General features: G+C 40.2%; 1 protein-coding gene across 1 annotated transcript in view; it reads right to left on the minus strand.

Annotated features, from left to right (window-relative positions):
* The window catches only part of LOC131140341 (uncharacterized), a 36,765-nt gene that overhangs the window by 7,570 nt on the left and 2,439 nt on the right, over positions 1–26,756 (minus strand). Inside the window, exons 5-33 of the mRNA XM_078796321.1 lie at positions 26,556–26,711; positions 24,528–24,671; positions 24,327–24,470; positions 22,920–23,063; positions 22,680–22,799; positions 22,472–22,591; positions 19,837–19,881; positions 19,704–19,751; positions 19,594–19,620; positions 16,605–18,533; positions 14,697–14,753; positions 14,466–14,582; positions 11,088–14,366; positions 10,940–11,014; positions 10,743–10,841; positions 6,600–6,650; positions 6,356–6,397; positions 5,244–5,285; positions 5,107–5,175; positions 4,983–5,030; positions 4,861–4,908; positions 3,798–3,839; positions 3,225–3,293; positions 2,677–2,721; positions 2,564–2,620; positions 2,443–2,490; positions 2,245–2,292; positions 1,971–2,018; positions 1,588–1,641 (exon numbers count right to left, since the gene is read on the minus strand). Coding sequence (XP_078652447.1) covers positions 1,588–1,641; positions 1,971–2,018; positions 2,245–2,292; positions 2,443–2,490; positions 2,564–2,620; positions 2,677–2,721; positions 3,225–3,293; positions 3,798–3,839; positions 4,861–4,908; positions 4,983–5,030; positions 5,107–5,175; positions 5,244–5,285; positions 6,356–6,397; positions 6,600–6,650; positions 10,743–10,841; positions 10,940–11,014; positions 11,088–14,366; positions 14,466–14,582; positions 14,697–14,753; positions 16,605–18,533; positions 19,594–19,620; positions 19,704–19,751; positions 19,837–19,881; positions 22,472–22,591; positions 22,680–22,799; positions 22,920–23,063; positions 24,327–24,470; positions 24,528–24,671; positions 26,556–26,711 — 7,215 coding nt within the window. The remainder of the gene's footprint in view (positions 1–1,587; positions 1,642–1,970; positions 2,019–2,244; positions 2,293–2,442; positions 2,491–2,563; positions 2,621–2,676; positions 2,722–3,224; positions 3,294–3,797; positions 3,840–4,860; positions 4,909–4,982; positions 5,031–5,106; positions 5,176–5,243; positions 5,286–6,355; positions 6,398–6,599; positions 6,651–10,742; positions 10,842–10,939; positions 11,015–11,087; positions 14,367–14,465; positions 14,583–14,696; positions 14,754–16,604; positions 18,534–19,593; positions 19,621–19,703; positions 19,752–19,836; positions 19,882–22,471; positions 22,592–22,679; positions 22,800–22,919; positions 23,064–24,326; positions 24,471–24,527; positions 24,672–26,555; positions 26,712–26,756) is intronic.

Genomic DNA, 26,756 nt, shown 5'->3' on the forward strand with positions numbered 1-26,756 from the left:
GAGTAGAGTAGTTACGGAGTAAATAATGAATTAGTGAGTAGAGTAGTTACTGAGTAAATAATGAATGAGTGAGTAGAGTAGCTACTGAGTAAATAATGAATGAGTGAGTAGAGTAGTTACTGAGTAAATAATGAATGAGTGAGTAGAGTAGTTACTGAGTAAATAATGAATTAGTGAGTAGAGTAGTTACTGAGTAAATAATGAATGAGTGAGTAGAGTAGTTACTGAGTAAATAATGGATGAGTGAGTAGAGTAGTTACTGAGTAAATAATGGATGAGTGAGTAGAGTAGTTACTGAGTAAATAATGGATGAGTGAGTAGAGTAGTTACTGAGTAAATAATGAATGAGTGAGTAGAGTAGTTACTGAGTAAATAATGAATGAGTGAGTAGAGTAGTTACTGAGTAAATAATGAATGAGTGAGTAGAGTAGTTACTGAGTAAATAATGAATGAGTGAGTAGAGTAGTTACTGAGTAAATAATGAATGAGTGAGTAGAGTAGTTACTGAGTAAATAATGAATGAGTGAGTAGAGTAGTTACTGAGTAAATAATGAATGAGTGAGTAGAGTAGTTACTGAGTAAATAATGAATGAGTGAGTAGAGTAGTTACTGAGTAAATAATGAATGAGTGAGTAGAGTAGTTACGGAGTAAATAATGAATTAGTGAGTAGAGTAGTTACTGAGTAAATAATGAATGAGTGAGTAGAGTAGTTACTGAGTAAATAATGAATGAGTGAGTAGAGTAGTTACTGAGTAAATAATGAATGAGTGAGTAGAGTAGTTACTGAGTAAATAATGAATGAGTGAGTAGAGTAGTTACTGAGTAAATAATGAATGAGTGAGTAGAGTAGTTACTGAGTAAATAATGAATGCGTGAGTAGAGTAGTTACTGAGTAAATAATGAATGAGTGAGTAGAGTAGTTACTGAGTAAATAATGAATGAGTGAGTAGAGTAGTTACTGAGTAAATAATGAATGAGTGAGTAGAGTAGTTACTGAGTAAATAATGAATGAGTGAGTAGAGTAGTTACTGAGTAAATAATGAATGAGTGAGTAGAGTAGTTACTGAGTAAATAATGAATGAGTGAGTAGAGTAGTTACTGAGTAAATAATGAATGAGTGAGTAGAGTAGTTACTGAGTAAATAATGAATGAGTGAGTAGAGTAGTTACTGAGTAAATAATGAATGAGTGAGTAGAGTAGTTACGGAGTAAATAATGAATGAGTGAGTAGAGTAGTTACTGAGTAAATAATGAATGAGTGAGTAGAGTAGTTACTGAGTAAATAATGAATGAGTGAGTAGAGTAGTTACTGAGTAAATAATGAATGAGTGAGTAGAGTAGTTACTGAGTAAATAATGAATTAGTGAGTAGAGTAGTTACTGAGTAAATAATGAATGAGTGAGTAGAGTAGTTACTGAGGAAGTAATGCACATCAATGTAAAGTAGTTACTGAGAAAGCGCTAATGAGCCGTGGTTGGTTATTTCGGTGTGTTCCTCCTTAACTACTTGACTTTTGTGCAAAACGTTACCAGAACTGCCAACCTCACTCCTGGTTTGAAGTAACCATTAGTACTTTGCTGTCGTTACCTTGCTTTGCAGCAGCAGCAGCAGCAGCTTTGGCCTCCTTTGCAAGCTCAGCCTCTGTTCAAACAATATGGAGAGGGAAAAACATTGAAATACAACAATGTCATTAATGTCAAAGATACAAAATTGAATGAAATTAATAAAATTCAACTTCTTCACTCTTTCAAAATGATGCAATTTAAAAAAATGTAATGATATATACTATACTATAATAATGAAGGTAATAAAAACGACATCAAATAGTTTTCAATGAACAAGACCTTTTCCACCTCAACACTCTAATTGGTAGAAAAAAACACTCAGCAGTCACAAGATAAATGAAAACTGGAACCCATCACTGCAGTCCTCATTTAGAAATGAGAATTATCTTATGGCTTTTATCATACCTTTCTTTGCTGCCGCAGCTTTGGCTTCCTTTGCAAGCTCTGCTTCTGCTGAAACAATATGGAGTGGGAGAAAATGATTCAAAATGTCCAAAAACCGTTGGTGACCCCCTAATATAGCCAGTAGTACATTTGAACACTTACACTGGTACGGTATTTGTATCAGTCCATTTATTGATCAAGTATTGATAAATATTAATCATGAAATCAACTAAAATTGAAACTCTCCATCACACTTCTCATTTTGAAATGAGAATTAGCTTATGGATTTTATGACCTTTCTTTGCTGCAGCAGCTTTGGCCTCCTTTGCCAGCTCAGCCTCTACTGGACCAACAGAAAATACAAAAATAAAATAATAATTCATAACCAGAAAAAAAGATTTTGTAAAATACAAAAAAGGTTTGGATGATAAACCGACGTATTAAACACCCTCAGTGCTGACAATAACAGCTGCCCTTGAAAGCAGCATCGTACCTTTTTTCACTGCTGCGGGCTTGACATTTTCTTTTGAGGCTTCTTGCTCTGTGGAACAAAAAATAATTGGATAATTTACTTTTTATTATTCTTTTAAGATAATCATTCATATTATGACTACTTTTTGTCTTTAGGAGTGATGTGGCCTTTTCCCGCTTTGCATCCGCTTCTGAAGACACTTAAAAAAAAGACTTCATCATGTGAGTGTTGAATATTTTTATTGGTAGTCTTTACCTTTCTTTTCCTCAGCAGTGTTGGTCTTTTCCTTTGTAGCATCTGCTTTGATGATAAAAAGATCATTTTAGTAGTTGTACTGTAAGAAATGCACTATTAGCAGTTATGTGCCTGTAATGTTCGGTGAGACACACAAGCACCAGACTTGGTCAACAACAACAGGTTTTTATGACGGGTTTGATTTATTTCAGGCACATCAGGCACACTAATCCCTAATAAAAACACGGACTATTGTTGTGGCTGTAACCCATGCCAAGCTAAAACTCAACTCTGAATCCCCGCGCCCGACTCGGTTTCCCGAGGGAACACATTTAACACCTGCCCAACTTTTATCTGTGTCTTATTATGTCTACTATATTGAGTAATACGAGTGTAAAGGTGATTATAGGGGTGTTACTTCATGTCTAGAGGACTCTAATATCACTATATTAAAGCATTTAGAAGGTTGTAAACATATTCCATATTCCATTTCTATATATATATAAGATACTGAATGACATCATCCTGGATGTTTTTTTTTTATCTTGACGAATATAAGATGTAGTTACCTTTCTTCAATGGCAACACTTTCACTTTCTCTTTGGTGAGAGACGCATTTTTATGGGCAGCCACTGCATCTGTAAGCAACATAAAAAGGAAAAACAATATTTTTGATGAATGAATTTGTTAACAGCGGAACCTCGGTTAGCATGTTTTTCTGTTAACGTCAAAAATGTGGGTTTGCGTGCATTCTATGGTTAGCTTACAATATGGTGTGTTGTTAGTACACTGCGTGAGTCCAATAGGGGTCCTATGACACGTATTTTCAGGCCTTTGTATTGAGTTGTGGACTCCTTAAGAACAGCAACACACGATAACCTTCATAGCTTTCTAGAACTTCCAGATTCTGCACTTGATGAATCATGTCAGGCACCCTTTAAATGTTCATTTATCCATTTCATTCATCATTTATATGCAATTCATATTGTTTTATGCATGTCAAACTATAAAAATGAAAAAACTATTGGCTTGGAATAGATGAACTGGCTTTACATTATTTCTTATGGGAAAAAATTGATTTGGTTAACAGTCAGTCGGATCTTCTGGAACAAATTAAAGACGCTAACCAAGGATTTACTTACCTTTAGCAGTTGTAGCCTGCTTTGTCTTAAGTGGGGCAGGTTCTACGAAGAGACGTATTAGCTGTATTATTGTTATTACAGTGGAACCCACTAATGTCGATGTCTATGTTGACCAAATTGTCCAGTCCTGCTCCACGTGTTAATAAAAAGTACCCACTTACGCCGACATCCACATACGTATGTACAAGGTTGACCGCTTTGGTCGAAAGGATCTATGGAAAATGGGTGTTGTTTTATGTCTACGTTTTGTTGTGAAGTATTTCATTTCATCATTATTGCTAAGCATTATCAATAGGGATGTCCAATAATAATCAGTACCGAATTCTCTGCCCGATATCAGAATAAAAATGGGATATCAGTTGATATCGGTATTGGATTTATTTCCCAAATCATTCATTGATTTTCTACCGCTTATCCTCATGAGGGTTGCGGGGGTGCTGGAGCCTATCCCAGCTGTCTTCGGGCGAGAGGCGGGGTGCACCCTGGACTGGTCGACAGCCAATCACAAACAACCATTCACACTGACATTCATACCTATGGACAATTTGGAGTCACCAATTAACCTAGCATGTTTGTGGGAGGAAACCGGAGTACCCGGAGAAAACCCACACATGCATGGAGATGGCTGAGGATGGGATTAAACCTGGGTCTCCTAGCTGTGAGGTCTGCGCACTAACCACTCGACCGCCGTGAACATGAAAACCGATACATGACATATCCACAGGAGATATGTTACACGTATCGGAATTTGAGAGTTGGACAATATCGGCATATTGGCCAATATCGAACATCACTAATAAGAATGCAACTAAATAGCCACAGAGTAGGGTATAAAAAAATCATATGAAAATACAAGAATCCTATGTGCAAATATGAACAGGTTGATAAAATTCTTTATTATCACCTATTATTCTCCTTTTGTGTCTGGCCAAAGTCGCAAGTACACAGAATGTCTCGTTTCGGTTACATTGCCAAGCGCTTATAATCTGAAGAGCGTGGACTTAAACGTGTTTCACTGTATTTCAGCTGTAAAGAAATGAATATAGTAGGAGTAACATCTTACCTATTTTTGTTACAACTGCTTTTGGCTTCAGTTGGACGTCTTCCACTGCTAAGAAGTACATATTGTATCATTGCTCCACTCACGTTTCTCTTAGATTCATCTTCAATATGCGGCATACGTACAAGTCTTAGGCGAAACGTCCTGGGCTTTCTTGGTTGGCCTTGTAACAACTGCAATCAAATGTACATAGAGTATGTTTTGGTTGCATTTAAACTGTCAAAAAAAGAAAGAAGACAGGTCACTGACCTCTCTTCATTGGTACTATTTTGACTCTTTCTTTCAGCAAAGAGGCGTTTCTTGCTGGACCTTCTTGTTCTGGCAACACAACAACAAATACACTTTTCTATACTTCTTTGATTTTAATGACATCAACAAGGCCGTACCTTTTTTCGTGATGACAGGTTGGAGCTTCTCCTTTGGAGGAGCTGCATGAAAAACACAACAACTTGTAGTTTCATTTTATTCCAGTGTTATTACAGCAAAGCGGGGGGGGGGGGGCATTGTTGCCAACTTAATTACTTTGTCGCTATATTTAGCAAGTAATCAGACCCCATGGATCAAGGGTATCTAAAGTGCGGCCCGTGGCAAAAAGTCAAATTAAAGAAAAATAAAACAGAGTATATCAAAACAGAGAAGATCAAAATCAAAACTATTAGAATAATAAAGTCATAACATTCAGAGTAAAAATAGCAAAAAGTTGATATATTAAAGATTAAAATATATAATATTTTGAAAAGTATTTAAGGTTGAGTAAAAGTTGGAATATTACAATCTTGAAGTTAAATGTTATTTAAATTTATTTTAAATTTAAATTACATAATATTATTAATATTACAAAAAAAGAGAAGACAATATTTTTTACAATTAAAAGAAAAAGCAAGCAAAAAAGTACAATATAAAATATATAAAAAATACAAGATACAAAAAATACAAAATACAAAAAAATACAATATAAAAAATATAAAGAGTAAAAGTAATACTTTGTCGCAGATAACACAAAGCTGAGATAAAGGCTGATATTTCTTTAAATATATAAAAAATATCCTCATTGCATATTCATATGGTTTGGTTTAGAAAATGTAACCCCCACATCCTTTGATATTCAGTATGCAGCTCACCATGGAAAAAGTTTGGACACCCCCTGCTTTGGATATTCTTTGTTTTTCAAAAATATCAACTAGGATAAAGTTAGTGAAAAGACTTTTGGGGAGTCTGACATGGAAGAACATACTACAGCTCTGCTTCACCATGGAGGAGATGCTGCTGTGGGCCCCTCCCTCATCGACCAGCACACACAGGCGCCTCTGTCTTGTTTGTGTAGCAACAAAATAACATTTTATTTGGAGTTCTGAACCTTTCATGTTTTCTACTCACTTTTTTCAAATGTGTCACAGCCAATTACTGTATGCAAATTCGCTTAAGTCATTTCCCCCAAATGTGCAACCCACCATGCCACTAATAGAATGTAGTCCAGTGTAAATATTCCTGTGTTTACCTTTCTTGGCAGGAGTTATTCCAACCTTCTCCTTTGGTGCCTCTGTGTTACAAAATAGCACAATATTAGCTTAAATGAAGCTTATTATGTATTGATTACTATATTACTATATTGCTGTATGATCTTTTACATAGTGAAGTAAAAACTAAACAAAAACATTTCTTTAATATAATTTATTTTGTATAATATAGTACAGTATGATACCAAATATATTTTAGTATTAATGAAAAAAAAACATCTATACCTTTCTTAGCAGCTTCTGCTTTGGCTGTTGGTTTAGGAACCTGTGGGGCCTCTAAGAAAAAAATTATAATAATTAGTTTGATCAATTAATAGATACCAGTGTCTATCACTGTTTTTCAAAGATACGTATATTAATTAATAAATCATGGTTGAACACAGCCTATTATTAGTAAACACACATGAATATTGAAAATAATTGTACGTATGTTTGCCTAAAGAAAGCATTTTGAAGCATACAAATGGCTAATTGAAGTAAAATACAAATATTAGCCATGAAATATTTAATTAATGATGTATGTAGTACTCTATGTTGGTCACTAGGTGTCAGTAACTGTTCAGTGAGACAAGCACCAGACTTGATCACCGGAACAACAGGCTTTTATTGCAGGTTTATCCTACAACAGACATAATGAGAATAACATAATCCAAATAATAATCCAGAACAAATTAAACTCAACTCTGAACCCCCGACATCACTTCCTGTCTATTTATTGCAACACACACAGTTTACATAGTTAGGGCTCGAGCACTGACAGTGCGAAAGCCCTATTGTAATCGTTCCGTTTTTTATTCTGACGAAAGGACGGCCATTTTGAGGGCCTTAACATGCCCGAAAACTCACCAAATTTTGCAAGCGCGTCAGGTCTGGCGAAAATTTCGATCTGGTGGGGGTCCCGAAAACAATGTTCCAAAATTGACTCTCTAGCGCCACCTTTAATTTTTGAAAAAATTGGCCCCCGCCACCAGTTTCACCTATCGTCACGAAACTTGGTGGAGACGTCTATCGTGACAGGACGGACCAAAAAGTCTCAAGAACCCATATTGGAAAACGAACAGGAAGTCGGCCATTTTGGATGGCGGCGGCCTTTTTCGTGCCAGAAGTTGGGGTCGTATCTCGACGAACTCCTCCTAGGGGGTTTGACCAAATGAGTCCGTTGTTGCATCAACGGACACTAGACGGATGGCCGACGTTAAATTGCGAAGGATTTTGGGATATTCCATACGATGTGGGCGTGGCACGCCCCCAAATTTTGCCCATTTTCATATGTCCGGGCCTTGCACGCTGAGCGTAACTGTAGACGTGAATAACTTGGCTCCACGTGGTCAGATCTTCATCATACTTGGTACATGTGATCATGGCCCCGCCCCGAAGGTCCCCGTAGGTCACTTCCTGATTTCGTCGCAGCGCCACCTATTGGCGACAGGCTAAAGGCGTGTCATCTACATGAGGCCTTTTCTGCCAGGAGATTCATCAGATGAACATCAGGGTCACAAGGTCACTGCCTGACAGCCTGGTGAAGCCTGTTGATGGACCATGATGCAGGAAAAGCGCACGTGGTGGGCGTGGCCTGGCGGCGAATGCTCAGGCCTCGCCATTTACATAGAAAAGGTCATCATTCGCCCGCAAAAGGTCGCATGGGCTTGAAAACTCATAGGGGGGGTCAGAATCCAGGCCTGAGCGGCCTGGTGTGGCCCCCATATGAAACCAAGCCAAATTGACTCACTAGCGCCACCTAGAAGTTTTAAAATAATTATCCCTCGCCTCCCGTTGCACGTATCGGCATGATTTTCGGAGGAGACATCACTCGTGACAGGACGCACAAAAAAGTCTCAATAACCCATGTTCTAAAACCAACAGGAAGTCGGCCATTTTAGGTGGCGGCGGCCATTTGGGGGCGGATGTATGGGTCGTATCTTGACGAACTCCTCCTAGGGGGTTTGACCGAATGAGTCCGTTGTTGCATCAACGGACACTAGACGGATGGCCCACGTTAAATTGCGAAGGATTTTGGGCCGCTCCATAGGATGTGGGCGTGGCACGCCACCAAACTTTGACCATTTCATATCTGGCCCTGCCTGGTGTCTGGCCTTGCCTTGAAGCAATGTACATCAAAGTCAATACACAGTTTGACTGACAGACTGATGATGTCAGTTGATGGACTATGATGTGTGTAAAGCACATGTGGGGGGCGTGGCCACGGCGAATGGTCAGCCTTCGCCATTGACCATCAAAAGGTCATCATTTGCCTGCAGAAGGTCACAGGCTGCTGAAATCTTAAACGTGAGGCCTTAATCCAGGCCTGAGCGCCCTGGTGGTGCTCCCATGTGACACCAATCTAAATTGACACACTAGCGCCACCTAGAAGTTTCAATTCATTATCCCTCGCCACCCGTTACACGTATCACTATGATTTTCGGTGGAGACGTCTATCATGACAGGACGCACCTAATGCTCCAGAAGCCATGTTCAAAACACAGCGCCACCAACTGGTGGAAATGTATATCTGCCGTAACTTCCTGATTCATGGTCAGATTGTCTTGAAATTTTTTTTGGTGTGTTGGGTCAATCTCTGGTTTGTTATACTGTGTGTACATAGACTCTATAGCGCCACCAACTGGTGGAAATGTATATAGCCGTAACTTCCTTCCACATGGTCGGATCAAGCCCAAATTTTTTCTGGTGGTTTGGGGTACCCTCTGGTCTATGACTGTGTGTGTACATCGACTGTATAGCGCCACCAACTGGTGGAAATGTATATAGCCGTAACTTCCTTCCACATGGTCGGATCAGGCCCAAATTTTTTCTGGTGGTCTGGGGTACCCTCTGGTCTATGACTGTGTGTGTACATACGCTATAGCGCCACCAACTGGTGGAAATGTATATCTGCCGTAACTTCCTTACGCACGGTCGGATCGGCCCCTAATTTTTTCTGTTGGTTCGGGGTACCCTCCGGTCCGTTACCGTGTGGGCCAACCACTCTATAGCGCCACCCACAGGCGGAAACGTATATCCGCCGCAAGGACCTACCGCGTGGTCCGATCGTCGTGAATTTTTTTATGGCGGTTCGCGGTGTCGGACGGGACCTGACCGCGCACCCGCCTCGCCACCGCTGTCGCCCCCTCCTGGCGGAAAATTGCAAGTGCCGTGACTCCCTTACCGCTTATCCGCTCGCCGCGGTTTTTCGTACGGCGCGTCCGCGCGCCCGTCCGGTCGCGCGCGCGACCCCGACCCGCGCGTACCCCCGACCCGCGCGTACCCCCGAGCGCGTCGGGGTGCTCGAGCCCGCTCATCACTGCTTGCAGTTTTAATTTTATTTATGTCTTAAGTGGCTTCTTTTCTCTAGTTACTCTATTGCAGGGGTCTCAAACTCGCGGCCCGCGAGACGCTAGTTTGAGGCCCCCACCTTGATACCAAAGTTTAATGTTGAAATGACAGCTTAAAGCTGTGTGCACACCGGACACAATTAACATAATTTTGCCCCGCCCATACTGTTACCCTACCCTGTTACCCCGCCCTGTTTTGCTTTGGATTAGCAATGAAGCTAAAGGCTTATGACGCTGGGTACAAATAAATGCAGGAAATGATTTGGAATAAAAGGGAAAATACACGTCAAGATAAAGCATCTCATCAAACATGTTGTTAAAGTTACCACGCTGCTCCCAGATGGAACTGAGTACGATGCTAACTTGCTAATTGGGTCAAATTATTAACTTTCATTCATGTTCATGTTAAAGGTTAAATAACTGTTAATACAATTTCTCTACCAACTGTATGTGGTTTCTTACGTTTTTCTTATTTACTGTTTTATTATTATTTTACTTATTTATTACTGATTGATTGATTTATTGTCTTTGTTCTCAATTTGTTTATTCATTTATTTGTATCTTATTTTGTGTATAGATAAATAAAAATTAAGATATTTGAGAACAGTGGAATGTTTTATCAGATATTTTGGTGTGGAAAACCGGAACCAAAGTACTGAAAAAGTGTGGAGCAAAAGCATTGAAGATTTTTTTATTGTTTTTTTTTCCAGTTTTTAATAAATGCGTTTTGGGTTTTTTTTGAAAACCTGATGCGGCCCGGCTTCACCCAGAACCTAGCTCCGGTGGCCCCCAGGTAAATTGAGTTTGAGACCCCTGCTCTATTGGGTAATATGAATGAAAAGGTATAGGGGTGTTATTTAATGTCTAGAGGGCTCTAATAATGTTAGAAAACCTATTTAGAAGATGCTACGAAAATATAAAATTTCTAAATAAGGAATCCTATTTGGTGATCACGCACAGGTCTGCTGCCAATTCACCGTGACAACCGAGGGATTATTGTACTGTACATGGACATGAGTATGGTTATATGGTTATGTACCTGTTTTGGTTACATTCTTATGTTCCTTTTTCAAGATGGGGGCGACTTGCTTTTTGGACACTCTCAGCAGCCTTAGTGGTCTCTTGGGCACATCAGCTGAAAAGGTGGACTAAAGTAAATACTCTTATATATATATTGGTGTTTATTTACCAGTCATTTTAATGACTGTCCTCCCATTTAGTGACTGGTTTTCTCACCTTTTGTCGCATTAACATGTTCCTTCTTCAAAATGGACGCTCTGGTGGTCTTCTCGATCTTTATGGTTCTTGCGGCTTGAATAGAAGAAGAGGAAGAACTTTATACAGTACCTGCAGTGTGTACAGAATGTCCTACATGAACTCATACCTGTCTTCACAGGTTCTTCTTTAGCAGTCTTCTTATCCTCTTTGTCCTTTTTGACAGAGGTCCTTGTTTTGTCTTTGGTGACCACTTTATCTTCTTTAGAGACCACCCTGGGCGGCTTCTTCGGTTCATCGTCTTTGTCTTCCTTCTTGGATGGTTTTAAAACGTCCTTTTCTTCCTTTAAGGGTTCCTGTGGTTCTTCTTTGGAGGGCTTCTTGGCTTCTTTGGAAACAATGTCCTTCTTGCCATCATGTTCTGGTTGTTTTGTTTCTTTGATCTTCAGTCCTCTGTCTTCTTTGGTCTTCTCTGGTGTTTCTTTTGGCTGGTCTTTTAAAGCAGCAGCAGTTTCTTCCTTCTCTTCTCTGAGATGCCTTCTGACAAATCCATGAGTCCTGAGAGGTGTCGTAGGCGCTGTCGCTGGTTCCGCAGCTTCTTTGAGGATCTTTGTTGATACTTTCTTTGTTTCACTGGCTTCTTCTTCCTTTGATGGCTTCCCTGGGATTTCCTTCTTCTCTGGAGGCATCTTCTCTTCAGGTTCTTTCTTCTCTTTGTCTCCCTCGTCCTGCTTGGAAGGTTTGGTCAGTTTCTTCTCTATTGAGGGCTGTCTAACTTCTTTAGATGGCCTCCTTAATTCTTTCCTAGTGGAAAGTTTCTTCTCCTCCACTTTATCTTCACCATCTTCTTTGAGGGGTGTGTTTGGTTCTTTATGGGCTTTTAGAACTTCTTTTTTGAAGGGAATCTTCTCCTTTGCTTTAAGACTTTCCTTCTCTTCTTTGGGTGGAATCTTCTCTTCTTTTGTAGGTTTCTTCTCTTCCTTGGGTGGACTCTTCTCCTTTGCTTTAAGACTTTCCTTCTCTTCTTTGGGTGGAATCTTATCCTTTTCTTTCAGAGGTTTCTTCTCTTCTTTGGGTAGAATTTTCTCCTTTACTTTAGAAGGTTTCTTGTCATCTTTGAGGGGAATCTTCTCCTTTTCCTTCAAAGGTTTCGTCTCTTCTTTGAGGGGAATCTTCTCCTCTTCTTTCGAAGATTTCTTCTGTCCTTTGGGTGGAATCATCTCCTTTTCTCTAGAAGGTTTCTTCTCTTCTTTGGGTGCAATCTTCTCCTCTTCTTTCGTAGGTTTCTTCTCTTCTTTGAGGGAAATCCTCTCCTTTTCTCTCGAAGGTTTCTTCTCTTTTTTGGGTGCAATCTTCTCCTCTTCTTTCGTAGGTTTCTTCTCTTCTTTGAGGGGAATCCTCTCCTTTTCTTTCAAAGGTTTCTTCCCTTCTTTGGGTGGAATCATCTCCTTTTCTCTAGAAGGTTTCTTCTCATCTTTGAGTGCAATCTTCTCCTCTTCTTTCGTAGGTTTCTTTTCTTTGGATGGAATCTTCTCCTTTTCTTTCAAAGGTTTCTTGTCTTCTTTGAGTGGAATTCTCTCTTCTTCTTTTGAAGGTTTCTCCTCTTCTTTGGGTGAAATTTTCTCCTTTTCTTTAAGATGTTTCTTCTCTTCTTTGGATGGAATCTTCTCCTTTTCTTTTGAAGGTTTCTTCTCTTCTTTGAGTGGAATTCTCTCTTCTTCTTTCAAAGGTTTCTTCTCTTCTTTGGGTAGAATCCTCTCCTTTTCTTTCAAAGGTTTATGGTCTTCTTTGGGTGGAATCTTCTCCTTTTCTTTAAGAGGTTTCTTCCTTTCTTTGGTTAAAATCTTCTCCTCTTCTTTAGCAGGTCTCTTCTCTTCTTTCACCTGAGATGGTTTCTTGTATTCTTTCTCTACTCGAGTTGTTTCTTTTAAGAGAGATGTCTTGACTTCTTCATGAGGCTTCTTTTCCTCTTTCTCCTGAGTGGAAGCCTTTGTGTCTTCTGTCTGTAGTTTCTCTTCTTTAAGGTGTTTCCTGGTGTCCTCCTCCTTTTCTTTGGTGAGCTCTTTTATGTGTTTGTCTTGTATGGAAGGTTTCTTGAGATCTTCTTTATCATCTTTGGAAGGTCTTCTAATGATCCCCTCTTTTTCATGAGGTTTCTTCAGTTCTCTGTCGTCTTTGGATGCTGTCTTTGGTTTTGTGTCATCTTCTTCTGTAAGTTGTTTGGCTTCTGCTTTTAAAAGTCTTGTGATGAATATATCCCGCTTGGCGTCTCTCTTGACTTTGGTACCTTTGAGGTCTTGTGGTTCCTTTGGTTCTGATGAAGAGACATTTGTTTCTCTTGCTGGTTTGAAAGGTTTAATGATTTTTTTGGGAATTATCTTGACTTTGATTTCTTTTTTGGGATGTTCTTTTATGGCTTTCTCTTCTCCCAGAGCTTTCTTGACATCTCCTAAAGGAAGCTTCTTGTCGTCTTTACTGTCTGTTGATGGTATGACAAGTTTCTTAATTTGTTTCTCCACTTTGGGAGGCTTCTGGACTTGGATTTCTTCTTTGGGATGATCTTTTATGACTTTCTCTTCTCCCAGAGCTTTCTTGACCTCTCCGAGGGGAAGCTTCTTGTCGTCTTTACCGTCTGTTGATGGTTTGAGTTTCCTGACATGTTTCTCCTCTTTTGGAGGTTTTCTGACTTTTATTTCTTCTTTGGGACGTTCCTTTGTGATGTTCTCTTCTTTGAGAGCTTTTTGGACTTCTAAAGGAAGTTTCTTGGCTTCTCTAACATCTCTTGATTGTTTTTTGCCCTCTTCTTTGAGTAATCTCTTGATGGCTCTCAGTTTTCTGTGAGGTTTCCTAATGTCGCTCACCTCTTTGACGTCTTCCTGAGGTGTTTCCTCATCCGCCCCCTCTTCTTCACGTGGTGTTCTGACCTCTTTCTTGGATTCTTCTTTGGGGGGTTCTTCAGCTTCTTCTTGTTGTCTGGGAGATTTCCTGACCACTTTGGCTTCTTCTTTGGATGGTTCCCTGACCTCTCGTTGTTCTTTAGGAGGTTTCCTGACCTCTTCTTTGGCTTTAATTATTTTCTTGTCTTCTTTTACCTTCTGGTCTATCTTGTCTTTAGGCGTTTCTGTGGCCTCTTTCTCTTCTTTCAAAGCTTTCATGATTTCCTTCTCCTTTATGGAAGGTTCTTTGAGAGATTTTTCGACCTCTCTCTTGTCAAGTTTAAGTTCCTCTTCTTTGGCTTGTTTTTTCAAGAGATGTTCCTTCTCTCTTTTCTCCTCTTTGGTAGGTTTCTTCAGAACAATTGGAGACTTTCTGTCTTCGGTGGTTGTTCTCTTCATTCCCAGCTTCTTCACTCTGGAGACTGCCACCACGGAAGGTGTTTTTATTTTCTCTTTAATGGACTTTGCTTCAACTTTGGGCTCCTTTGTTGGCTTCTTCCTCAAGGTTTCTTCTGAAAGCACATGACATTCTTAGTTTTGCAATTTCACTATACGCTCTTGAGATAAAACATTATTATCAACATTATTCAGTCATCATTAGGTGGCATTACCTTTGGATTTGTCCATCGTTGGCTTTGCAGCTTTACTCTCTTTTGGCTTTTCTTCTCTTACTTTGTTTTTGATGGATTTCTCAAGTTTGGCGTCTTTTTTCTCATCTTTTAAAAGATCTGCACATGGTGTCATATGTTTTAGTATTAAGTATAAAAGTGTGCCATCCACTATCAGGTACCAAAGATTAGAACCATAGAACTAGATATTAGTACACCTACAAGTGATATTACCTTTAAGTCTAACTTTAACTTCTTCAAGTGCCTCTCTTTTCTCAGCCTCTTCCACAACTGCAATATATAATACACACATACATATACTGTAACATATATAGTTTTCGTGTAATTTGCACATGGTGGGATCATGGAATTGTGACACAGCATCATGCGATGCAAAGACACTAGACTAAAAACACAGCGCAACCAGTGTTACTGTAAGCCAGTGTGCCTTCTTACAGTTTGGATGCATTCCTGTAGTCTGATAGGATTAGGATAGGATAGGATTTCATTTGACTTAAAGGTCCCATATTATACAGTAGTATTTTCACCTATTTCAAATACTGTATGTCCCATATTAGTGGATTGGGAGTGTGTTGGAGTGTTAGAGTGAGCAATATTTCAACGGCAGTGTAGAGCGGGACGACTGTAGTCATATCCAGATTTTCCACTCTGGAAGCCTTTAAAAAAAAAAAAACGTGGATGCAAGGCTAAAGCAATTAAACTTTTGCTATTTCAGCCTGAAAATAGCCCTCATGTCTCCAAGGCTCTCCGTTTTTATACTGCAACTCTGCACTTTTCCAACTTAATAGATGCCATATATCACATACAACAATGTGAAATTAACTGCACTTTGCTTGGAATTTAGCCCATCTTTCACCACCCTTATGTGAAAAATTAACACATATTTCTTTCCCTTTTCTGTGCATTATAACACAAGAATATGAGTTAATATGCGCTAGCTTACAATGCTGTTGTTGGGATACACCTACTGTATGAAACACTGTATAAAAACCTCTAAAAACGTTGCATGGTTTGATATACTACATGCTGTGACCATACATTAACACTACCAAAACTTATTTTCTCGGCACATCGATACACATACTGTACTTATGCTAGTTCCATCAACAACAACAACACTTACAATGTCCGCTCTCATTGGCATGGCTGTGTGTAAAGAAAGTTTGCTGATGGCAAACGAGCATCTTGTTGAGTCTGTGTAGCAAAATTGAGAGCTAGGTATCCACTCTTGCGTCTGTGAATGACACTGAGACTACCGATTAGCGACGCGTTATGTTAGGTAAAAATATTTAATATTAATGTTAGCTGCTACAATAATAATATCACTGTAGATTGGTTAAAAAACAAGTCAGTTATGTAAATGTTGACTGATTTTTTGTGAGGGCTTGAGCATCAAAATAGGTATTTCCCCTGACTCCCGTTGTTAGCTAGCTCATATCAACTTGTTTTCTTGCACTAGAATGCACACAAAAGGGAAAGACATATGTGTTAATGTTTAACATAAAGATTGTAAATTATGGGCAAAATGTAAAAAAAAGTGCAGTTCCCCTTTAAGGAGTACGGACAGGAGGATACAAATGTTAGCACTAAACTAGCACAGCTATGTGAGCTGTGGTGCTAACATTACGCCCATATTTTAACAGCAACATGCTAAATTAGCCGATTAGTGCTGATGAAAACAAAATGGTGGAACGTACAGCTTGCACGTCTGTATCCAATTAGCTTATATTTGGGAGAGCTTTATTTGAAGTTGTGTGGCGAAGCTCACTTTTTGGTGGGGATATCCATGGAAGAGTCAGAGGTTGCTATCATGATGACATGAATACCCGAAGCTTCAAAATAAGTGAGGGAAATGATCTATTTTTCTCATATTTGGTGTCATAAACAGGATTAAATGACTGATAGAACATCATTTGAAAGTCACTTTTGCATAATAGTGGACCTTTTAAAAAGACTGTATTGTAATGAAGCTATTAAATGACATCTGCTTTAAGATGAGCTAGCAAAACATGGCTTGAATCACATGATCATTATTGGTTGATTGATAATACGTGATGATCACACAGGAGCATTTTCATGAGCACATCATGAAAAGGTGATGAATGTCAATGACTTGAGTACCTTTGTTGTGTTTGCTGAGATGTTTGTGAAGCCTCCTCCTTCCTTTAGGCTCCACTTTTCCGCTCTCGCTGTTGTTGTTGTTTTCATCGGCGTCATCCATCTTGTCGCCATATTTGTTTTGGTCGTTAACTGCAGATAGACTCTGCGCTTCTTTGTCAATATCATTATCATCATCAGATGTTGGTCTGGGATTGCTTTCCGCAGATGTCAGTTCAATGTCAACTTTGTGGAATGAAGGCTCCACTTCATCTTCATCTTGGTCCTTCTCATCATCTGTGATGAAAGACTTTTTACTCTCCTCTTCCTCTCTGTCTTCATCTTCAGTTATTATCGGCTCCTCCTCATTTTGGTCGCCTGATATTGTTGTGGACTCCTCGTCTTCATCTGTTGTTAATATCTCCTCCTCCTGCTCATCATCTTCTGTTGTGGCCTCCTCCTCTTCTTCCTCCTGCTCGTCTTCTTCTGCTATTGTGGCCTTCTCCTCTTCCTCCTCCCCATCTGCTGTTGTTGTTGCCTCCCCTTTCTCCTCCTCCTCAGTTGTTGTCTCCTCCTCCATACTATCATCTAAAGGTGTCTCTTCTTCCTCCTCATCTAGTGTTGTAATCTCCTCCTCCTCCTCCTCCTCACCATCATCATCTACGGGAGTTGTCTCGACCTCCTCCTCATCTTCATCTACTGTTATTGTATCCTCATCGTCCTCTTCTTCCTCATCGACAGGTGTTGTCTTGGCCTCCTCCTCATCATCTTTAGTTGTGGGGTCGTCCTCTTCATCCTCCTCTTCCTCATCTACTATGATTGTTGTCTCCTCCTGATGATCTGCAGTTGTGATCGCCACCTCAATATCTATTCCTGTTGGCTCCTCTTCTTCCTCATCATCTTCAGGTGGTGTCTCCTCTTCCTCCTCGTTGTCATCTTCAGTTGAGGTTTCCTCATCTTCTTCCTCTTCATCTGTTGTTGTCTCCTCCTCTTCTTCATCTATTGTTATAGTCTCCTCATCTTCCTCGGTTGTGTCTGCCTCAGCCCCCTCCGTTCCCTCCTCCTCTAATGTTGTCTCCTCGCCCTCCTCATCTTGAGATGTTGTCTCCTCCCCCTCTTCATTGTCGTCTTCAGCTGTGGCCTCCTCATCTTTCTCCTCCTCTAGTGTTGTGTCCTCCTCCACTTCCTCCTCATCTGTTGTATCTACTATTATGGTCTCCTCATCCTCCTCGATTGTCTCAGCCTCCCCCACCTCCTCACCTAATGTTGTCTCCTCCTCATTGTTGTCTTCAGTTGTGGCCTCATCTTCCTCATCTGTTGTCTCCGCCTCTTCATCTTCATCAACTGTTGTGGTCTCCTCATTCTCCTCATCATCCTCAGTTGTGTCCGCCTCCTCCCCCTCTGCATAAAATGCTGTAGTCTCCTCATCTTCCTCCTCATCTAATGTTGTCTCATCTAAATGTGTTGCCTCCTCATCTAATGTTGTCTCATCTAAATGTGTTGCCTCCTCATCTTCCTCATCTAATGTTGTCTCATCTAAATGTGTTGCCTCCTCATCTCCCTCCTCATCTAATGTTGTCTCATCTGAATGTGTTGCCTCTTCATCTTCCTCCTCATCTAATGTTGTCTCATGTATATGTGTCATCTCCTCTTCTTCCTCCTCCTCTTTTTCATCCAGTGTTATTGCCTCCTGCTCCACTAATAGGACTTGAGCATCTTTGGTCTCCTCGTCCTCCTCCTCTTTCATCAAAACGTCTTTATCTGTTTCTTCATTCATCTCCTCCTCTGTTCCTTCCTTTTCTACCTTAACATCCTCTTTGTCCTGCTCATCTTCATCCTGTCCTGTTTCCTCCTCCTCTTTCTCCTCTCCCGGTGATGCTGAAGCCTCCTGTGATGCTGAAGCTTCCTGTGATGCTTCATCTGTGTCTTTAGCGGCGATCATCATGTCTGCAACTGCACCAGCAGCTCTTAGCATCACGTTTAACGCACATGTGAGGAACACGTTGAAGGAACACGGGTGATGAGGTGAAATGAGGGACACGTTTATTGCCAAAACAGTCGTACATGCATCACATTAGTGAGAGAAATATATCAAATTATATAAATATGCTTGAGCAAGCGCTTATACAGAAGAGGCTTGGACAATGCATTGCTTCATTCAATTACAAATGCAATTACAGAGTACACAAGACCTCAGGAGAACAATCGCAAGTGAAAATGTGAGAAACAAAACATTCATCTTACCATACAGTAAATCAGTGTGCACCACATTTATGGTGCAGACGTGCTCACGTTGTTCATGCTGGGTGTTGGAATTTTTATTATTATGCTATTATTTGGGACATGCATCAAAACATGGCAGACGTTTTACATCAGTTTTAGGTTAGATCATGTCCATCTGCAGCATGACACACATGACAAATAAGAGGCAAATCAATGTTTGTGTGTGTGTGTGTGTGTGTGTGTGTGTGTGAACCTCCAAAGTCAAATGCCCCCAAAGGTTGTACAGTTTTACTAATTCACTGGAAAAAAATGAGCCAAACCCCAGACTTGCCCTAACCTGCGCCAAAACCCCAACACCAAACCTTACCCCTAACACAGTGCTTCTCAAATAGGGGGGGGGGTACTGTCGAGTGCAGACCTACCAACATGTTTGAATTTGTCATGCATATTGCTGGTTTCAGTTTTGGGTTCAGACTGTACAGTACAGGTAATTAAATAGTAAATACCTATTTTCTAATGTCTAAATAGTATTCTAGTATTTCAAATGTGTGGGGGGGCAAAAACATTTCAGAGAACCACTGCCCTAACCCTGGCCAAAACCCTAAAAAGTGCTCTAAACCTCACCAAACCCCAACACTAACACTGAAAGTGAAGGTTATTATATGGTGGGGACAGTGAATGAAATTGAATTGTAATTAAGTAAAGTAGGATCATTGTGTTTTACTCTGGAGGTTCTGCTGTAGCAACTGTTTGTGATGACCTGTCAATAAAGCAAGTAGAATCATCTTACCTTTTACATACGGTGGCAGGAATTGACCTGCAATTTAAAGGACACCATTTCAAACATTATTATTTTACACCCACTGTGTGTGCAATTGTACAAACAAAATCAAATCTTACCTTTTCTTCTCACCATATGTCTGTCAGAGCGGGATGCTACACTTTCATCTAAATGAAATTCATTTCAAATTACATTTAATATTAGTGACATTACAAACTAAGAGTTATTTAGAAGTATAAAAAGTGTAGAAACCTTTTTCAGAGATGACACTGACAGCTGGTGTAGCAATTGATTCTCCTAAAAAAAGATGAATCAGTAAATGTAGAAAGTTTTAATAATAAATAGTTATTATAAGAGATGTCGGATATTGGCTTATTTGCCGAAAACCAATAGGCCAACAACTCGCAATTACAAAGATAATGATATGGTGGTGGAATGAACACATATGTGTTGTATACAGAATTTTTTTCGGTTTTCATGATTGGGAAAATAATGTGAAAATAATGCTGATATCATGCTGATGACATGATATCAGCATAACCCTAGTTATTGTGTATTCACCAGGCATGATACTGATCATCTGAGTCGACTGATACTGATACCGATCACATTTTTCCAAGGCCAGAGTATCACCAATGTTGTTCATGTTTACATATACGTTACAGAAAAACTACACAACATAGCAACTTGGAAACATGTTCATAGGTCATTTGTGGAATGAATATAATATATATACAGTGAAGAAAATAAGTATTTGAACACCCTGCTATTTTGCTATTTCTCCCACTTAGAAATCATGGAGGGGTCTGAAATTTTCATCGTAGGTGCATGTCCACTGTGAGAGAGATAAACTAAAAAGAAAAATCCAGAAATCACAATGCATGATTTTTTAACAATTTATTTGTGTGATACAGCTGCTAATAAGTATTTGAACACCTGAGAAAATGAATGTTAATATTTGGTACAGTAGCCTTTGTTTGCTATTACAGAGGTCAAACGTTTCCTGTAGTTTTTCACCAGGTTTGCACACACTGCAGGAGGGATCTTGGCCCACTCCTCCACACAGATCTTCTCTAGATCAGTCAGGTTTCTGGGCTGTCGCTGAGAAACACGGAGTTTGAGCTCCCTCCAAAGATTTTCGATTGGGTTCAGGTCTGGAGACTGGCTGGGCCATGCTAGAACCTTGATATGCTTCTTACGGAGCCACTCCTTGGTTTTCCTGGCTGTGTGCTTCGGGTCGTTGTCGTGTTGGAAGACCCAGCCACGACCCATCTTCAATGCTCTGACAGAGGGAAGGAGGTTGTTCCCCAAAATCTCACAATACACGGCCCCAGTCATCCTCTCTTTAATGCAGTGCACTCGTCCTGTCCCATGTGCAGAAAAACACCCCCAAAGCATGATGCTACCACCCCCATGCTTCACAGTAGGGATGGTGTTCTTCGGATTGTACTCTTCATTCTTCTTCCTCCAAACACGCTTATTGGAATTATGACCAAAAAGTTCTATTTTGGTCTCATCTGACCATAAAACTTTCTCCCATGACTCCTCTGTATCATCCAAATGGTCATATGCAAACTTAAGACGGGCCTTGACATGTGCTGGTTTAAGCAGGGGAACCTTTCGTGCCATGCATGATTTCACATCATGACGTCTTAGTGTATTACCTACAGTAACCTTGGAAACGGTGGTCCCAGCTCTTTTCAGGTCATTGACCAAGTCCTGTCGTGTAGTTCTGGGCTGATTCCTCACCTTTCTTAGAATCATTGAGACCCCACGAGGTGATATCTTGCATGGGGCTCCACTCCGATTGAGATTGACCGTCATGTTTAGCTTCTTCCATTTTCTAATGATAGCTCCAACAGTGGACCTTTTTTCACCAAGCTGCTTGGTAATTGCTCCGTAGCCCTTTCCAGCCTTGTGGAGGTGTACAATTTTGTCTCTGGTGTCTTTGGACAGCTCTTTGGTCTTCGCCATGTTACAAGTTAAAGTCTTACTGATTGTATGGGGTGGACAGGTGTCTTTATGCAGCTAACGACCTCAAACAGGTGCATCTGATTCAGGATGATACATGGAGTGCAGGTGGACTTCTAATGGGCAGACTAACAGGTCTTTCAGGGTCAGAATTCTAGATGATACACAGGTGTTCAAATACTTATTAGCAGCTGTATCACACAAATAAATTGTTAAAAAATCATGCATTGTGATTTCTGGATTTTTCTTTTTAGTTTATCTCTCTCACAGTGGACATGCACCTACGATGAAAATTTCAGACCCCTCCATGATTTCTAAGTGGGAGAAATAGCAAAATAGCAGGGTGTTCAAATACTTATTTTCTTCACTGTATAATATAATATGCCACAAGAACAGTTTCTTCCCGTCTGCTGTCAGCCTCATCAACAAGGCCCGGAACCCCACCTGACACTCCTCACACCCCACCTCTGCCTCATCCTGCCACTTTGACACTTTCATTATATGCGTTACATTAACGCTCAGTTTGGACTCTTAGGAAAAACAATCAGACTGCACTTCCGGAATAACAAACAAAAACAGACTGTGTACATATATTTATACTGTTATTCTGTATATTTTGTATTTTCATATTTTGTATTTCATATTTTGTATTTTTCATTCTTTTTTAATAGATGTGTATGCACCTACTATACCAAAACAAATTCCTAGTATGTGTTTGATCATACATGGCAATAAACCATTTCTGATTCTGATTCTGATTCTGATAATATAGCTTTCATGGTGTCTGTATTACATGTATGCTACCATGTATTCCACAGGGAGTGCCACAGATGTCACTCAATGACTGTCGCTCTTGCATTGGAGTAGGTGTACCTAATATTGTGGGCATTGTGCGATGCTGGACATGCCTCCCTACCTTGATCCCCCACAATCATGGTGGACATATATGCCACAAATAAGTCCTTCTTGTCTGTCAGCTCCAGCATGGCGTCTTCCATCACTTTCATCGGGTTAAAGGTCACGTCAGGCAAGATTCCTGTTCACAAAAAAAAAACAGTGATGTCACAGATGTCACAGATGTCACCTGTCGTCCAGAAGTGTGTGTGTGTATGAGGGCAACCAACCTTGTTCACCTATTAGCGAGGCAGAGATGGCGCCGACCAGCATTTGGTACTGCTCTGCGATGATTTCGCCAGTCCTCTTTAGCACCGCAGATGGACTGAACGCGACAACTTCCTGGATGTCTGATAAATGACAGGTCAAAGTGATTAGTGGCTAGCTGTTGCAATACCATGTAGGTGCCACATGACACACATATTGTGCTCCAACACGTTTACTTATGCATGTTAACGATGATGGCGTACCTTTAAGCGCATCCAGGATAACATCAACAATGGAACATAAGAGATCCTGAAGATTTGCTGCTGTTCCACTCACTAGTTTGTTAATGACATTGAAGACTTTCCTGCCCATCACCACTGGGTCAATGAAGCTCAAGTCAGTAGTTCCTGAGGAAAGTCAACACATGTTGGCGCTAAAAGCTAAATTGCCTAAATAATAATAATGGATTCGATTTTATATAGCGCTATTGAAGGCACCCAAAGCAGTTCACAATGAGTTCACATTCACTTCTCAGTCACACACTGGTGGTGGTATACTACATCTGTAAACACAGCTGCTCTGGGGTAGTCTGATGGAAACATGGCTGCCTATTTGCATCTACAGCCTCCCAGACAACCACCAAACATTCATATATAATATATATATTCATTCATTCATTCATTCATTTTCTACCGCTTTTTCCTCACGAGGGGCGCGGGGGTGCTGGAGCCTATCCCAGCTGTCTTCGGGCGAGAGGCAGGGTACCCTGGACTGGTCGCCAGCCAATCAAGGGCACATATAGACAAACAACCATTCACACTCACATTCATACCTATGGACAATTTGGAGTGGCCAATTAACCTAGCATGTTTTTGGAATGTGGGAGGAAACTGGAGTATCCGGAGAAAACCCACACATGCACGGGGAGAACATGCAAACTCCACACAGAGATGGCCGAGGGTGGATGTTGGAAGAATTGTACATAAAGTTATTCTATTTTTACTATATTCTTATGACCTATTCTCTTTTTTACCCACATGTGTTTGTCTATCACTCACCTGGCAAAGTAAGATTAATGCTGTGTCCTTGCACATGTAGTGTACATTATGATTAGAGAAAACAGGACGTTCTCATAGCAGATAGTTTAATCACATCCTTGAGAGGGAATAGCTGCACGCGTCAGAAGTAGATGTGACCTCGGTGTGTGTGTGTGTGTGTGTGAATGTATGTGTGTGTGAGTATGTCCAGAAGATAACATGCTAAAGGTAAAATTCCTACACACTGTGAATAACATATTGTTTTAGTTAAACCCCCCTTCCCTTAGAAATTGAAATTGTAACTAGGGCATCCCTAACTAAATAAAAGGCAGGAGAAATGGGGACTGTTCAGAGTTGGTTGGGAGGATTGTAACAGTGCAGTCTCCATCAGGCAGTGTTTTTTACAAGTGTTGGGGTTTAAACCTGACAGTGGAATTGAACCCTGGTCTCCTGGCTGTGAGGTCTGCGCGCTAACCTGTGCCGTGCAGCCCTATTTTATAATATATTTTTATTTTTTTTTAATTGACTAAAAGCTTTTAGAGCTAAAATAAATGTCAATATTAATTACATAGGCCGGTAAAGCCAAACATTGTGGCAAATGAAAAGATGAATGAAAAAACAAACAGTAGTTACCTTTGACAGTATTCTTAATGCTGTCTATACAGGTGTCCATCACTTCCTGGATGCTGCCTGTTAGTTTAGTGACGGTGGTGTTTGTGACGCTGATGACGTTCCTACCAAACGCCATAGGGTCCAAAATGCTGATGTCAACAATTCCTGTGAAAAGAAACATGTTTTCTCAAGTTTATTAAGACACTCCTGTAGTTGAAATACCTTTAATGAGATCTAGAAGGGAGTCCAAGATTCGGCAGAGGAACAGCTCGATGGAGGCCATCAGACCACACATGAAGTCATTGATGGAGGAGAAGACGTCTCGGCCTATCAGCACTGGATCCATGAAGCTCAAGTCTATTCGTCCTGATAGGGCACACAACGCACCGTAAGACACACTATTTTGGACATATATTCATTTTGGCGGGTCTTAATATTCTTAATACCCAAGTAGTTTTTATTAGAAGCGCCCTCTGAAGGATAAAACATCACAGACTGTGGTAGAACTACACAATGGCAAGCATGCACGCCCCCTAGGGACTGGAAGTGGCATGGCAAATGATGAGTAATCTGAGTGGCCGACTGGTTAAGTGCCATCATCTACCGGTAAGGTCCAGTCTTTGCTGCTCTATCCATTATCACCTTTCTTCTCAAGAAATAGAATGTTCTATCTATAACCACCTTTCAAATCAATAAATAAAATAGATGCAATCATAAATATGTGCTAAAACCATAAGGTGAGATTTACATGTTTTTTGTTAGCTAGTTAATCAGTTAGCTACACATTCTCTACACAATTCCTGGCCAAAATATAGTTTTAAAAAATCTCAATGTTGAAAGCTAGTTAGTTAGTGAGCCACTTCAATAAAACAGCTTAATAAAAAGCACGGTGAGAGTTTCAATTACCTTTAGTTGGCTTGGTTATTTTGCTAGCGTGTTAGTTAGCAGTAGGGGTGTATTTGTGTGATTCCGAGCTGCTGTTCAGAGCGTGGGCTATAGTTTTATAGTTATAGTTATTCCAATGAACTTTAGTTAGCATGTTTCTTAGTAAGCTAACCGGATAGATGTCCTTGAAATATAAGCATTTACTTCATTGTTATTGCAACAAATTGTTGGTGTTGGGTTGTATTGATTTGTAGATTCCAATGTTTGTGAACGCACCTTGCTGTTAGTGTTATTGGTAGATAAAGAGGAAGTGTGTAGTGCAGTATTGCCACATTGACGGCTATGGCGCTAAATCTGGTGACATTCCAAACCCCTTATTTATTATATATTATATTATTATATATATTATTATACATATTTTATCAAAAGCAACGAGCAGCAAATCTATGAACTCTTTCTGCAGTCACCTGAGACTTTTCTGGTAGCAAGGGGCTTTAAAGTGAAAAAAATCATTAAAAACAAATGAATTATGTTTTTAGAACTACAATTAAACTTGTTTGTTGGTTTGTTCATTTAAAATTAGCCATCACTTCATCAAAATAAAATAATTTTCATATTTTATCTTAGCCAGCACCTCTGAAACTTGCCCCCAGCTCCCAGCTTTCATCTTGTAGTTATAACTACTACACAACTTTCTTCCATCACCCGTTCTGAAGTACTGAGGTACCAAGGTATGTCGTCATTTGTGATTCATGGATGCCAAGATATCCACTATGCAGTGAAGGCAACATACTGTATTTTCTCAAAAGCGACTAGCGACAAATGTAGAGACTTTTTCTGGCGTCGTCAGAGAGTTTTATGGTCTTTGAGGGCTTAACAGCGAAAGCACATATTGTTCTACAGTTTCTGTTCTCACTGAGAGGTACACCCCGCCCCAAAGCGGCCACAAGCCGAGAGTATAATTCAGCATCCGTGAATCACACATGCGTAAAGCGACTTCCGGGACAGCCAGTAACTACTTTCTAAACACTAACCCATTCAGCCATCCATTTTCTATGCCGCTTATCCTCACTAGGGAGCGGGGCTATGCTGTCTTCGGGCGAGAGGCAGGGTACACCCTGGACTGGCCAATCGCAGTGCAACCAATAACCACATTCCACAAACACATATAAGTTCAGACACACTTTCTCATTGAATATGATGATTAAGTGTGTCCAAACTTTTCTGTATCTCAAACAAATACTGAGGAACAACCTCTCCTATTTTGGTGCAGATACGAGTAAAGTTGCAAAACAAGAACTAGATACAGTCCACGTCTAATCAGGGCCAAGAGTTTAGTATATTTGAAATGCCCAATTTACACACCTGTGTTTATGTAGGATATAGTGTCCAACGTAGCATCCACGGCAGCACACAGTGTGTCCCTGGCAGACGCCACTACTCCGCACACGCATTCGTCGGCTGAATGGAAGAGTCTTCTACCAAAGACCACTGGGTCTACATAGCTCAGGTAGAAGTTTCCTGGATGTTACAGGGAGAAATTGCCTTATATTATAATGAAAGAGT

Source organism: Doryrhamphus excisus, linkage group LG14 (assembly GCF_037039965.1).
Source record: "Doryrhamphus excisus strain RoL-2023G ecotype Guam linkage group LG14, RoL_Dexc_Guam_v1.1, whole genome shotgun sequence".
In the NCBI taxonomy this organism is placed as follows: Eukaryota; Metazoa; Chordata; class Actinopteri; order Syngnathiformes; family Syngnathidae; genus Doryrhamphus; species Doryrhamphus excisus.